At 37.2% G+C, this 15,314-nt stretch overlaps 1 protein-coding gene across 9 annotated transcripts in view; it reads right to left on the reverse strand.

Moving 5' to 3' along the window:
• Positions 1–598: 598 nt before the first annotated feature.
• Positions 599–15,314, reverse strand: part of XPO1 (exportin 1) — a 39,932-nt gene continuing 25,216 nt past the window's right edge. For all 9 annotated transcript variants that reach the window (XM_055725699.1, XM_055725703.1, XM_055725700.1 and 6 more), the window contains 14 exons: positions 13,694–13,891; positions 12,983–13,121; positions 10,875–11,056; positions 9,849–10,005; positions 9,574–9,737; positions 8,592–8,726; positions 7,500–7,683; positions 5,922–6,028; positions 5,314–5,508; positions 4,210–4,378; positions 2,883–3,017; positions 2,605–2,764; positions 2,430–2,526; positions 599–1,648 (listed from right to left, as the gene is read on the reverse strand). In XM_055725699.1, coding sequence (XP_055581674.1) covers positions 1,502–1,648; positions 2,430–2,526; positions 2,605–2,764; positions 2,883–3,017; positions 4,210–4,378; positions 5,314–5,508; positions 5,922–6,028; positions 7,500–7,683; positions 8,592–8,726; positions 9,574–9,737; positions 9,849–10,005; positions 10,875–11,056; positions 12,983–13,121; positions 13,694–13,891 — 2,169 coding nt within the window. In that variant the 3' untranslated portion in view covers positions 599–1,501. The remainder of the gene's footprint in view (positions 1,649–2,429; positions 2,527–2,604; positions 2,765–2,882; positions 3,018–4,209; positions 4,379–5,313; positions 5,509–5,921; positions 6,029–7,499; positions 7,684–8,591; positions 8,727–9,573; positions 9,738–9,848; positions 10,006–10,874; positions 11,057–12,982; positions 13,122–13,693; positions 13,892–15,314) is intronic.

The raw sequence follows: 15,314 nt of genomic DNA on the forward strand, positions 1-15,314 counted from the left end.
AGCTCTGCGTGAATGGAGATGCGTTGCATCATAACAATCTTAAGATTAGAGACAAAATAAAGGGGAAGAAGCTTTGGGAGAGCTTAACATCAACTGTTAAGACAGCAGAGACATTACATAAATGGGGAAGCCAAGACCATACACAGTCTTAGTGTTCATACTGTTTTCACATCTGTATTTCATAAATCTGTGAAAATCATTTAACTACAAAACTTTAGGTAGAAAAATAACCGTAGCTCTTGTCTACATGTGTTATTAAAATGTGCTAGTATCCATTGTTCAGTCAAGATACAGTGCAATACCTCTGCAGAGTCCAGAGAGCGCGAAAGAGCAAGAGTGCCTTATTCCTGGCATTTTACAGTAACATAGTATTGAATATTTATTCCTGGAGGTAAGTCAGAATAGCTACTGTACTTCTAAATGGAACCCAAATTAGTTCATATTAACTTCAAGCACAGCCAAAGTCCTTGAGATGAGGCAAGCCAGAAGCAACAGTTATCTAGACCTCAAGGAACTAGTCCTACACCTTCTGGATATGACTCTTGAATACGATCACAGCATTTTCATCCAGTAAAAGAATAAGCCAAAGAAAGAAAAATAAATGTAAACCAAGTTTATTTTGCTTTTAAGTAGTGTTCTTTAAGCACTACAGCAATGGTAAACAATGTAAATTAGTATAAGTCATCTTAAAAGCCAGAGTTTTTTTTTTTATTTTATGAGTTGTTAAAAAGATGCAGCCTATTCTAACAGGATAAATATTTTAACCATTTCACTTCGAGTTAATGAAGGCTCACAAATGAGCAACACTCCTCATTGAGGAAAACAAAAAGCTGTTGTCGACAAAGCGACAGCACACACACAAAAACAAAAGAACTGTGTAAAAATAACTAATTGTACTGTGTTCCCATACTCTTTAGAAGTTGCTTTACAATGGGATGATATGCACATGATCTTGCTGCAAACTTGCCATACAACTTGCAAATACATGTAGCCTAGCCTTACCACTCAGTCCAAAAAGCTGCTAACTGATAAAAACAAATGCAGCACTAGAATCCTCTGCTTAACAATTCATTCAATCTGTTTTACTCATAACCTTTTCTCCTAGACTGCAGGACAGACTAGAAAGAAAATGATCCCGAATTAAAAATCAAAACTCTTACAGGAAATTGTATTATTTTGCAATATAGTCTTTTACAAGTTATGTTTTGCCTATTTTTCCCCTTAGCCACAAAATGGGCATGAAGTAATTACTTTGAAAATGCCTTAATTTTCAACTTCATGCAAATCTAAATAAAGATGACCAAACAAAAGCTTAAACAATGGAAGGATATTTCACAGAAAATTTCTTATACAAAAAACACATAAGAAAAAGGGCCACTAGGTGACATTTTAATTTACAAATTGGCATCATTTTGGTCAACAAACATCCAAGTGCTGTTTTCTTCTATCACAACAAAGTAGCTGTACAGAAAGAAAACTGCAAAACTTGTTTATTTTTTTTTTAATCGCACATCTCCTCAGGAATTTCATGTGGATTAAGGATGCCAGGTACAGACATCTGCAGTTTATGCTTCTCCTCTTGAGCCTGCCGAAGGGCTGTTTCTCTTTCCTCCAAGAATAAGTCTGATGTGTCCTCACCTGCAAATTCCTGTGTAAGTTACATAAAATCATTAGTTTATTGTCAAATACTTTAGGCAGAGTAATAAGCTTCCAAAAATCCAGAATGATACAGAAAACATCTTCCCCTCACATCCCCTGCCAGGCTATTTGCTGGTTTTGCTTTCAGTTCCTAAGGTCAGAAGTAATATAAAGGAATGCAAAATAATTTACCATTTTTACCTTATGTTACAGAACAGGTTGCTACAGTAACCCATCATTTAGACCTCACGACTGTTAAAGCAGTACCATTACAATTTTAAAATACCTGATGATTACAGTCTCAATACGGATTAACAAACTCTGACAATCTTCCTGAATTCTACCGTCTGTAGAAAAATGTAAAAGCATAGCATTGCTCTAGCAAGTTTCAAAACACGTCCCAATCCCAAGCATAACTGAGACAAGATTTGGTTAAAAATCAACTTGCTTTATTTCCCGATTAGAGTAAGTTTTGCAGCCTTCTTATACACAAGAATGGTATGCACAGCATAAAGCACAAGTGATGACACTTTAGCCCAAAAAGTAAATAATTAAGTGATGACACTTAAGCCCAGAAAAATAAAATTATATCACACCAAAACAGATCATATGATACACCACTCAGTCACGCAAGCCATTCAACAGAAGTTCTCACTACATTTTAAACAGCTGCAAAATAAGTGGTATCTCCTAAACAAACACTGAACGAACACCGTCAAAAGTACTTTCCAACAGTATCATCCTGCTAAACGATCATTTTTTATTTCTTGAAAAAAGCACACCAAACATACCTTGATTTGAACCAGAAAATCCCTTAGGTGTTCCTTGAAGGCAGGAATATCCTGGTTTAAACTGAAGAGTCCTGTTACAAACAGCTTAACCTGGGCACTAACAGTAAACACATCAGTTAGTGTTTCAAGACATAAGAACCCACTTAAAAGTATTAAAGACTCATGGCAGACTTACTCTTGCAGGTGAGGAAATGCAGATTTGAGAAGATTAGCAACATACTCCTGAATAAACATTTGGTTGTTCACTGGATTTCCAGGGTTTAACGGAGTACTTATTTTTCCCTCTTCTACTAAGTTGAACATGTATGCAAGGATTGATGCATGCATTGTCAAACCTGAACAGATCAGAGTTATACAGATGCACATTTATTATTCAGCACAGAAAAGTTAACATTATTTTGATGTTCAAAATATGGTGTTTTAATCAGCTGGCTTACATATGTGTTTTCTTACCAGCAGTGTGTGAGGTGTCCGTTACAACTGAGAAAATATGCTGAAGGATATCACAGAAGTATGTCTGATAAAAACTCTGGGCAGCAGTCTCTTCTTGTGCAACATTCTGAAGCAAAGTATAAAGTATCTGAAGTCCTGGAAAATGTGCATTAAAAAAACCCTTAAGTTACCAACAGAACAGTATTAAAACTTCTGTGCATATTTCTGCCTTTTCCAAAACAATACAAATATCACAAGAAATTCTGAAAAGCCAAGCGTTACACGCGATTTTCTCGGGCATTTCCTCAAGCAGCCAGTAGAGGGACCCCAGTCACATGCACGCCGCACGCCGATTTTATTTGCATTCTTAGATGACAGAAGCATAAAGAACCAAATCACATTACTAGTTACTAACTAATGAAGGCGAGAGAAACTCTCTACCGAAAAAAGTGTTTGCTAATTTAAGGAGGGAAGATATTTTATTTTTTTAGAATGACAGGAAAACTTAAATTACTTTCTAGGTGAAATTCAACTCGAAGTTCTCTTTTATCCCCATTCCTTCCTAACACCGATAGACAACTGACTAAAGAACTAGGTGGCTTCACAACCATTTTTTAATCCAGTAGTCAAGCACACTAAGCCCAAAATCTCAACAACTAGTATTTTTTAGAATTCAATACATATAGCCTCTCCTAGTCTCTCTTCGGTAATTTGTCATTCTGGACAGCTTTTTAATTACTTGTGTCTGTCAAATGCAGCAATACATTCAGCTATTCCATCAGATTTCATCCATTTTAAACGCCTCACTGTTGTCCAGAGGAAGCATAATCCCCCTTCTATAACAATCTAAGGTGTTTCCCTTTATGCTGTGGGCTCGCTCGCAGAGCATGGGTTCAGCCCCCGCCCCAATCATGCACTTTTCTGCTGGACCTTTCAGTAGTCACTGAGCAACTGTCTTAACTGAGGCATTAAGTCAAACACCACAGGCAGCACTACAGAAGCTGAGCTGCAACACCAGTTTTAGCAGCAGCGAGCTGTTGCATCAGTTCAGCCGTTTCAATGAAGTGCCAGCACTCACATGGAAAAGAAAGCAAGCAGGAACTGTAACAGTGCTCTCTTAGAGCTCCGGGAGTGAAACAGCATCCAAGTATGTCAGCCCATTAATGTATACCTGGCTGACAACTTGAAGCTGAGACAGAAGATTATTATTCTTGTGCAAATGCAGTACTGAGTCATGTGACTAGAATTCAAAGTCTGCCTAAAGAAAAAAATGCAAGAAAACAGCATTCTACCAGAAAATACAACTGATACCACAAATAAAGTCTGCATATTAAACACTTTCATTTACCTGTATCTGCAACGTTTCTCATTGTATGCTTGAAAGCCCAAATAATAGAATCCAGAACAAGTTTGAACTGTGCGGGTGGAATGGCCAGGAATGCTGGGAAGCAATGAGAATTTACAGCCTGGAGTAGCAAGAAGAAGTTTGTTCTGTGTTCAGGATATTCTTCAAAGTCCTAGAAGGAAAAGATGGGGGAGGAAGGTCAGGTTTCCTTAAGGTTCTTCATGAGATCTTCTGCCAAGTAGAGCACATCAATAGCCAACACAGAATAGCATTTAGATCCCCAAGTTTAAAATAACTTTCAATGCAAAGCAAAGGTTACCTTTCTCAGTTAACTTTTTCCCCACTAAAGCTTGCTAAGACCATCTTCAGGGGTTACAGAACATTGACAAGAGTCACATTTTGTCAGTACACAGCCTCCATCGCTACCCAGTCCACAGATAAAACAGACACATGGTCTCAAGAGGGGTTAAGCACCTATGTTGCTACAGGGGTACAATTTCTGGTCACACCCTATTGCAAACTAGCACTAATTCAGCCGGTAGCACTCAAGTATTATGCAAATACATATTGCACACTGCATTAGTGAGGAAATACTCAAGATGACTGATCAGTACTTATAGATTTTAAATATTTATGAATTTAGCCATTAGTCCTACAGTGACTGAAGTACACTTCTGCTTCCAGAAACACACCATTCCAAGTCCCCAGAACAGAAAAACTGCTAATGGAGTTAAATCAAGAGCTAAACAGAGAAATTTAAGGCAATAAGGTTAAGACATCCAACTAGACAGCCACACTTCAAAACAAGTATGTTCATTTGAGCAGAAATTTCAAGTGTCACAAATGCACTTGGTGACTGCAAAAAAACAGGGAGCTCACCCACAAGACACCACCACATATGGAAATGAAAGCAGGCATGAACTCCTACTTAATTGCTGTAAGATGAAAGTTGTGCAATTACTCTACTCGCTACGTACTGCCTCCCTTCATTGCAAAAGATTATCTTTCACTTACAGATGTACCAACAGCGAGGACTAGTACTCTTATAAAACTCCTTTGTCTTCAGTTACTAGGGAAATGCCTTATCCAAAGTTTAAATATAAATACCTTGTTGATCATGTTTAATGTGCACTCAAAAACAGCATCAAATATCTGAGGTATTTCAGCAGTAATGTGTCCACCCAGTTTGTTGACAATGATAGCCATAGTACTAAGTACTTCAGGTTCTCTAGCAGCTGGAACATTTCTCTGGTAATCAATGAGAACTGCATCCAACAAGGGAGGAACAAAGTTTTCAGCCACCTAATAGAAAGAGTAAGCCATGGTTATAACAATGCAGTTACCGAACATGGTCTCTAGCATGCAGTTTATAGTGAAGTTCATTGTTTAGTTACAGGCAATACTTTTTCCCTGGGAAGCTCAACTACATTACACTTCCATTAACTCCTCACCCTCTGTATTCAGGCAGCAGGGCTTCCCATAGGGTTCCCTTTAGACCTCCTCAGATTCCCTTTAAGATTACTCCCAGCTAAAATTAACGGAAGCATCTCAATCATAGCTCAGGCCTACCTCTCTATGATCGTACTTTCTATTTTACAAACCTCCTGCAGCAAGTTCCTGTGACCAACTCACTCAGTCAGTTAACAACAGAACAAAAACCAGAGTTCATCCTAATTCTGTCTTGCAAGTTATTTGTATAAAATAAATCTACTTACCATCTGAGGATCACTGGACCTGCTCACCCAGCCAGAAATTAATTTTAAGGTTTCCCTTTTTACAGTCCTCATACTTCTAATCAAGGGCTGCTTTGTTACCATTTCACCTGAAAGTTTTAAAGCTTCAGTTAACCAGGTAAGGTGTAACAAAAATATTAACTTAAATTGGTATTACAAACCAGAGAATGTTTATTTTTATATCCAAACTACAAAGACTACTTAAAATCTATTTACATATTGTGAAAAAAAAAAAAAAAACCCAAAAAAAACCCCAAAAAAACCCCACACACACCCACAAACCAAAAACACCCCTACCTTCCTATTCTAGCTCCACAGGTCAAAACTGCCACTCAGCATTGCAAGATTACTGACAATACCCTACTTAAAGAATTTGAAAACAGCTACAACTTACTTTTCAAGTAAGGGAAATCACACGTATTCACTTAACTACATGGACTGAGCTTATATCTGGTTCTCAGTAAGTGATGGGGGGAGAACAAGAAAGTTCCTGATTTCATCTAAGAGAAATAACCCTTTCACTTGTCTTCATGTGTAAAAGTCCACACTTACCCTTCTTAAAATGCCCTGTCCTTAGTTTTGTTTCTTACCCCCACATCAATGTAGTCTTATCAGCAAAACCTGACCTAACACACAGCCATACAACCATTACAGTACGTGCACACGGAAACCTAAGGTGGGATTGCTCGTGCCAGCTTCAGAGCCATCTCTGGCAAGACGGAACCAGTTGTAAAAACAGACTCTGAGGCAACTGCCATCACAGTAGTTGCTAATCAAGTAGCAACTCGGGCAACTTCACTGTTTCCAACAGGGAAAGAATCAAAATGTAATGATTTCTAAGCCGGTTTTATTCAGGATTCTGAGAAGCTGCTTCAAGGTAAACCAGCTGCTCAGTTACAAGTTTTATTCAACATTCCTATTTCCAAATATCATCATTTGCACTGGCAAGAAAATGAAGCATAACACACAATTCCATGACTCATTTTGTCTTGTAATGAACGAGTGCAGAAGCACATTCAACTGAGCTACCATAGGCCCTAATTTATCTAGTAAGAATAGTAGGTTAGGCAATTGGCAATTCCTTCTCAGTGACTGCAGGCCTGGTTTATCACGACCTTCAGGCATCTTCACTACAGTTACATTTCTGTAACAGAGCTATTTGGTAGCACAGTATGATACCAACACTATGCCAACATCTTTTGGAAAAAAAAAAAAGAGTGAGATTCTATTTAAAGATTGTATTTTAATACTCAAAGTTAGAGTAAGCTAAAAGAACACATGCTACAACTTTGTCTCAGCAAGATGCCTATTAATTCCAAGTATGCATCTACGCTGTTTGCACCTTTCCTAAACTTTCTCATTTATAGGTGTTTTTTCATCCCTTTAAAATCAGGAGTTTGAATAAAGTATCTGGTTAACAAAAAAATCTAGGCAAGCACTTTCGGTCATTCTCCACTTTCCTGATACACACTATAACATTACCCAAATTGGAATGTACTTGGAAACCTGATGACAGACACTGCTGCCCCCCATTTTCAGGAAGAACATGGACTTTCTTACCGTTAGCCTGAATAGCTGCAGAAATGTTTTCACTTAGGCACTTGTACACATTCAGCATATCTAAATAAATTCTTCCAAGCTGAATCACAAAGGGGTGGCCAACTGCTTTACATGCTCTTACATTGGTTTTCAGAATACTACCAAGCTGCTTAACTGTTTCAGGATCCTTTAGAATATCAACATTCTGTTAAAAAAGAAAATTAAGAGTCCATTTTTTTTAGTGAATAAAACTGCTCTTTAGCTTTCAACGTGAAAGTGTAAGGTTCAATTATTTTGCACACTGCATTAAAGAACGTGTCACTGAAATTTACATACAGACTTTACATATACTGCTGTTTACTTCATGGCACTTGCCACCACTTTGGAGTCAGGATAAAGCTTCAATTGATTTAATTCTGCTCTTCTGCAGAAGTATTTTTGCTGCAGTGGTACAAGCATTATTCTAATTGAAGGAAGAAAAAAAAAAAAAGCTATGAAGGAGAGATTAAGAAGGTAAAGCCACACAGCGAGTGGTCCAAAGGCAAGGCAGTGTGTTCTTGTATTAAGCGGGAAGCCAGAGTAAGAAACCCTAACTCAACCTTGCCTAAATTTCAGGTTCTTAACTCCAAACAGACTGATCTCTTGTGCAGTGCAAAACTGTTGTTCTTTAATGCATAAAGTATGTTGAAAAGACTGAAAGAAATGGAGGATAAAATTAAGAAATAAAGATGTACTTTAAGAGAATGATGGAAGAGAAAGGAGGAAGAGTGAACCTTATTTTTAGCACTTTAACTTTTCTGTTTTTCAGAAAGAAAACACACTTCTAAAGGTAGGTGAAAGGGAGCCTTAGAAAAAACTATTAAAAAATATCCCATACAGCAACATAAAATTGTCCTTTAAATCAGATTAAAACTAGCATTTATTTTGTGCTTTGTCTCCTCTCTCAAAACAGGACTCTTACTGTCATGTCAACCACTATTTCAGCCATCAGTTAATGAAGTCCACCACAGCTACATACAATAATAACAGTAAAAAATAAACCCAGGGTGAGAGAAGCATTTAGCAGTTTTTCTTTACCTCAACACAGAACACACTTAAAATTTATGAGCTTACTTTTGTTGCCTGTTGAATTATGCTGTCCCACACTTGATTCGGTAGCAACATGTATTTTTCTATCAGATGCTCCTGCACAGTCTGGTCTGTCTGTGCCCCAATCATATACCCTACTGCTTCATAAAATGTATGCACCTGATTGGAACAAGTCAAACAGGAAGGTTAAAAAGGAGTAAGGAACATTTTACACTGTTCTGAACTATATATACACTAGAGACTGAAAATGTGTTTCACTGTCTAAATACCATTTTCCCCTTCTGACTTTCAAGGGTTCTTCTCCATTCTTTCCTTACTTTCATTGTGTACAGAACAAAGCTCCATCTCCTTTCGCTCAAACACTACGACATACATTCCACAGTCTTTTTAAATTTGCAGTCATATCCTGAAGTGAGGCAGCTCAAACATATGCTACTTAACTCTTACCTAAATATTACTAGATGCATTTTAACTGTGGACTGGATTACATCACTCTAAGCAACTCTTCCCAGATGTCAGATCCACTAGGCCCCAAGTGGACAGCCATTACGGCGACATCTCAGGGTGCATCACACACTGCTCTCTCATTCCTGAGCTGTACCCTTCCCAGATGCAGAAGCTTTTGGATAGTTCCCCACCCCTCCCTTCAAAATACAAGAGCTACAGGTACACTACTGTAGTAGAGTATTACTCACTCCCAAAGCAGAACCAGAAAACACAGGATTCAGTGTCTTATTCCCTTTTTAAAACAGTCCAGAATTTAAAATTTCAACTAAATGCACTTCAATTCTCCTTCCAAATATTGGAATATCTCAATATTGGGTATATCTTAATATAATTGAGACCCAGTAATGCAACTGTAATGATCACACTATTTATACCATTACACTGTCACTTAACAAACTAAGGAATACAATTCAAGCCTTGAAAACCACTACTACGTGTCAACAGGAAATAACTTTCCATTAGTCTTTAGGAATTATCCACAATGCTGAACTAAACATACCTGTTGTGGCTGAAGGTCACAGATAATTGTATTAATATTGTTCAAGATTTCATCAATAAACGGCATGACCTCTCCCACTTGCACCTGGACAAAATGTCGGCGGCATTTCTGTGCTATTTTTATGAAGGTATCACAAGCCATATCCTGGACGCCATCATGGGTTTCTAAATTAAATCAAGTCAGTTACTGCTTTGTATTTTTCCCCCATACCTGTCCATGTATGGGCATTTATTTTTTTTAATAATTAAAACAGCAAGTGAAAAACAGATAATTACCATGCATAAATTCAAACAGCTTGTTGACTACTGTCTTCAAAAACTTCCAGTGAGCTCTCAAAAACCGTGGGTATTGACCTACTATATACATTATATTTGATGCAATAATGGCTTTATTGTCTTTTCCACGCTTTTGTTCACAGAGTCCCAGAAGATCCTACAACATAATGTATTCTTTAGTTTCCAACTTCCTCCAGTTCAATTAAAAGCACTACAAGTATAAAATCCTACAAGGAGCTATATTAAAGGAAAGTGGTTGTCATCATGAAGTTCGAAGTCCAAATACCACACACCCCCACACCTCCCTCCTCCTGCCAAAAAAAAAAAAAAAAAAAAAAAAAAAAAAAAGTGGGTTAAAACTGGGGTGATAGAGTAATTTTAAGTTTCAGCCAAACCAGGAACACCCTGTTTTCAACTACAGAAACTCCATTTTAAATATAACTAAAGATTTCTGCAGGGGAGACTTAGCCTCACAGTATTGAGCACTGACCAAGTAGCTGGTATCAATAAAAATATAGACTCTACATCAAATACAAGAAATTGAACTAAATGTTCGGTATAAATTTGCATAAAGTAAGGTCCATTACTCTTGGAAAAATGTTTTGTTCCTGCACTCTTTCCATGTGTGTATTTACCAAAGAGTTGGTTTGATCAATGAATATATACAGAAAACAGCAGGGTGCTGGCTAGTTAAAAATGTGAGTTGTTTTGCCACTCTCCTTTATTTCATTAGTAATCCCTTTCCATCTCTTCTGCATTCTCAAAGAAAAACACTTCATCATAAACTAAATTTTATCCCTGAAATTTTCACTGTGAAAAGGCAATCTGGACTAATGCATTGTTCATGGCTAATGAATTTATCACCCTTAAATTCAGGATATAATATTTCCCATTAATTTATTCTTATCAACTTGCTTGCTGTACAAGGTAGCTTACTAAGAACATAGAACAGCATTTTGGTAAACTTAAGTTTTTTGAGCATGAGCTATGAAGCGTGACAAAGCTGTCAGTTTTGCACCATGATACCTTAATTACTGTAACGAGGAATCTCTTTTCATCTTCTTCATGCATTGCGCCACTGATTGAGCCTATAGCCCAACACAGGGTATTTAAATTTTTCCATGACCATTCTGTTCCATTCACTTGATTGTGAAGTTTTTCAGTCATAATTCGTTCTGTATCTGCGTAGTCCAGATGTGTAAGATAAACTGAAAGACATCAACATTAAACAGGCACATTTTAAAGCAACAACCTGGATCGCAACTCCATAGGCAAAGTTAGGTTTGTTTTAAGAAAAAGACAACCAAATTGTTAGGTAAGCACAATGCTTCTTTCCTGAACTTATGACAGAAGGAGCTAAAAATTTAAACACAAATTTGTTAAAACTGTATTCTAACAAGGAACAATAAACTCTACCAATCATCTATGGTTGCACTAAGGGATCTCAGCAAAACACCACATGCTAGAATGTGAAAAGTCCAGTCAGTAAAGTTGCTAAGTTATAATTAACAAAAGGCATACATACTGAAGGCCTCTAGGGAATGTGGGGCCGACTACCTATGGGGGTCACTATCAGTGTGTAAGAAGTCAAGCAGTTTTCTTCTGCTCTTTATTTCAATGCCATTAAGTCTGCTGGTTGCAATAACCCACCATTAAAGTGGAGGTGGTACTCCTGAACAAGTCTAGGTAGAAAGATTCAAGTATCCCAAATCAAGACACTTGCATCAGCCCCTAATAGGATTAGTGTTTCTAACAAAATTCTAAAACCCAGGAAGTCAAAAGCAATGTAAGGCCAGATTCACAAATAGATTTTTACTGTGCCACGAAACACAGCTTCCACCACACGCTCACTTTTTTTTTTTTAAAGTGAATCTTAAAGGTAATACATTACAAGCAATAGTTAAAACCAGAATTCACACCCAAACTGAATGTGCATTTCCATATAAATAATCCTGTATCTGGAAATATAACTAAGGCTCAGGACATAACTAATAATTTCAATACAATAAACCAAACATTTAATCCAATAAATCAAAAAATGGTTTTCATGTTCCATATGAAAAGATATTAGAACAATTAATCTAATGCTGGCCGTTACCTACATCACAAGTACAAAGGTAAGAATAAAAAAGAAAAATCGAAACCCACACTGCCTCATGCAGTTCGCCCCTCCACACCCCTAGTTCATAACTCTGTTAGTAAACACTCAGTGTTCCCTTAAAGCATTTGCATTTGATAGAATTTGATACATTTAGTATTGAAGGTTTGATGTCCTAAATATATGTAATAATTCTAATCCCCCCACTCCCTCAAGTTGCAGTTGGGACGCTGAATTTTTTTTCCTGCCTCAAAAATCTTTAAGTTATCACTAAAATACATAGGGTCTATCAATTCACCGATAAAGCGGTTACAGTTGAACATGAGACTTCTGAAAATAATAGCATACACACTGTAAAAATGAAACCTACTTGCCACATTAAATGGTACAGAAATACCAACCCTGGTGTTCTTCAGGGTGCTCACAACCTTTGGTTTGGGTTTTTTTTTTTCTACATGATATGCAATTAATTGCAACTTTTATACTTTTAAGCAAGGTCATTATAAAATCTCAGCACTAACTTTGGAGAAGATTTTTGAAGCTTAAGTTCAGGCTGGAATTTTGTGTTTTGCTTAGGAATACTATAAAAAACCCAAAAGTATTCAGATCTATTGAAGGAAGAAATAATTTTTCTGGAGGACTGCTTGGTTTACACAAGACTACAACTACAAGGAGTAACAGCCAGCAAGCCCACTTCAGAACAACCCCTCCTATGTAACAGCTTTCTGAGAAAACTAAGGTTTTGTTGAATTGGAAGAATTTTGGTAAAGGATCATCAAAAGGCGTTCTATAGGAAAAGGCAAGGGACAGAAAGTTATTGTATTACTACTTAAGTTATACAACACTACACACGCTTAAAATTGAAAACTTCAGACCAACGCCGTCTCCTCTCTTTCAAGTATGCATACTACTCCTCACTGATAATCATTTTACCCACACAGTAATTCAGATCGTAAGCTAACATTCCATAAAATACATGCTGCTGATGCAGCTACAGAGACCTACAGCATAAAAAAATGCCAGCTAGTACACTTACCCAATGTTTCCCTCATATTTTTATACAAGTTTATGGAATCTGTATCCTTCATGAATTCTCGTACTACTTCCCCTTGGTCATTTTCCACAACTAGGACTTCTTCAGGTTTAGCCATACGGCTAACCATTAGCAATCGAACCTGTATGTTGCAAAGGAAGTTGAAATGAACTGTAACATGAAAATATACACAATAGCTCCACAGGTGTTTCCAGAGCACTCTTGTCAGGTAGTGTGACCCATGTGAAGGGTATATCCAGCACTTCATGAGATCAGCTCACTAATCCTATAGACACACATTATCCAAAAAGCCAGTAAGAACAGAGCCTGCTAATTTCTCTCACTATGAACAAGCTGAGTAGTTCACCACCATCACTTTTTCCATACAGTTTTGTTTTTTTCCCCTCCAACTGAAACACTCCAGCCTTTATCTGTTTAAGCGAACAGTTCAATACAGATTTATTTCTTAAAAAAATTAGGTCTAAATTCATAGTAAGTATCTTAAAAACTGAAACACAGTATTAATACTGCTGTCATATACTGGTGTCATCTTAAAGTATTTTTACAACTGCAGCATATTAAATAACTGGAGTTGAACCAATTACCAACTACCCAAAGCAAGAAAAGTTTTCTTATGTCACTCCTTACATGAAGAAAAATCGTTCAGGAACAGTATCTAAATCCTTGAAGTCCAGTTACTTAAGCATGGATTACCTTGGACAATACAGGCAAATAAAGCTGCCTCCTTGGAGGAACATCGAAGTGTTGACTTCCCGAAAGCAATGGAGAAGCAGATGTTGAAAATGGACTTTCCCTGTACAGCTCAGCAGCTAAATGATTCCAATATTCAAGACAAATCTTGAAAATTTCTGTTTCTTCAACTTCTGACACCAATAACATATAATGAAGAGCCTAGAAAAGTGTGGTTTAAATATCTCATTATTGATTATTCCTGCAGATAAAACCACATTGCTTTACGTTCGGTTATCCAAATACTGATAAAATGCCAAACTGACATAAAGTTAGGAAAAAGAGGGCATTAACATTGCAGTTACATTACTTAAAATGCCAGAGGTCCAACCAGCACAGCAACTCAAAAACAAAGTACCCTGTCAATTACCATCATTTTCAAAGTGCATATCAATTCTTTAGTCTGACGTAGCCTGAGGACATCTTAAAAAATGCCGTAGCCAAATCAGTCTAAACTATCAAACTCACAGCCTCTGAAGCATCTGCAAGGCATTTTGGTTTAAAGCCCACAAAAAACCTTCAATAGCTAGTTTCAATGAATGCTGTTCTCCAGACTATTACTGCTACTTTGTCCTTATACCCAGAAGAACTGAAGGCAACCATCAAAGCCATACCACTCGCTCACTTTCCACAGAAGTCATATAACACAACATCTTCTGTTTCTTTACTGCCAGAACAGCCACAGCAGACTGAGAATGGAAGGCCACTGATGCAATTCTGACAGGCTGAGATACCAACTGTAGAAATTAGAACTACACAGCCAAACACCTTTTGCCTAGCTTATTTTTCAGTCCCCTGGTGCAAGATATCAAAGCAATAGCCCACTAACAAACAAACAGAACAGAATTACAAAGTCTGAAGACATTTTCATAGCTTAGGTACTACAGCAACTCATAGCATTTTGGATGGTAAAGACATGATTCAGCATCTGCATATACCAAAACAACCATGTATTAGTGTTATACGCATCAATTTTTCTTGGTGATCTCAATAACTTGCATAACTTCCTTTACAAGTTCATGGAACAATTTCAGAAGATCTGTTACATCCGAAGTGCAGGAATAAATAGGTAAGAGTAACATGGGGCTTTTTGAAGTAGCTGCGTAACCACGTTCTGTTACCCTGGAACTTACAGAAGTGAAGTTTGCAACCATTTCAGGCCAGCCTAATACTTTCTTAAACATTTCATCATCCTACGAAACAGTTATCCAGAACTGAGTTTTATGAATGTGTGTTTTAAAGAATTTAACATGGTTATGCCGGACAAGAGAGGATGCTACTACCTAAAAACTGCATTCCAACTTACACACAACTGCACAGGACATGCAACAGTTTCAGCTGTTTACACGGGCCTTCTTAATGAAATCTCAACCTAAGTAGAAACGAGTTGTGCTCTACCCCCATTCGCAGTTCTTTTCAAAACTTACTACTTCCAGGTTCAGGAATTACTTGGGAACTGTTGATTGTTGCTCTTTTTAAAATAAGAAGTGATATTCCTCTTAGTCCAACTTCTAAACGAGCTACAGTTTGATATTTACAACCAACTTATCTATATACTTTTTTTTTTGTGGAGGGCTTCCTCCAG

Source organism: Falco cherrug, chromosome 13, assembly GCF_023634085.1.
Source record: "Falco cherrug isolate bFalChe1 chromosome 13, bFalChe1.pri, whole genome shotgun sequence".
Classification (NCBI taxonomy): domain Eukaryota; kingdom Metazoa; phylum Chordata; class Aves; order Falconiformes; family Falconidae; genus Falco; species Falco cherrug.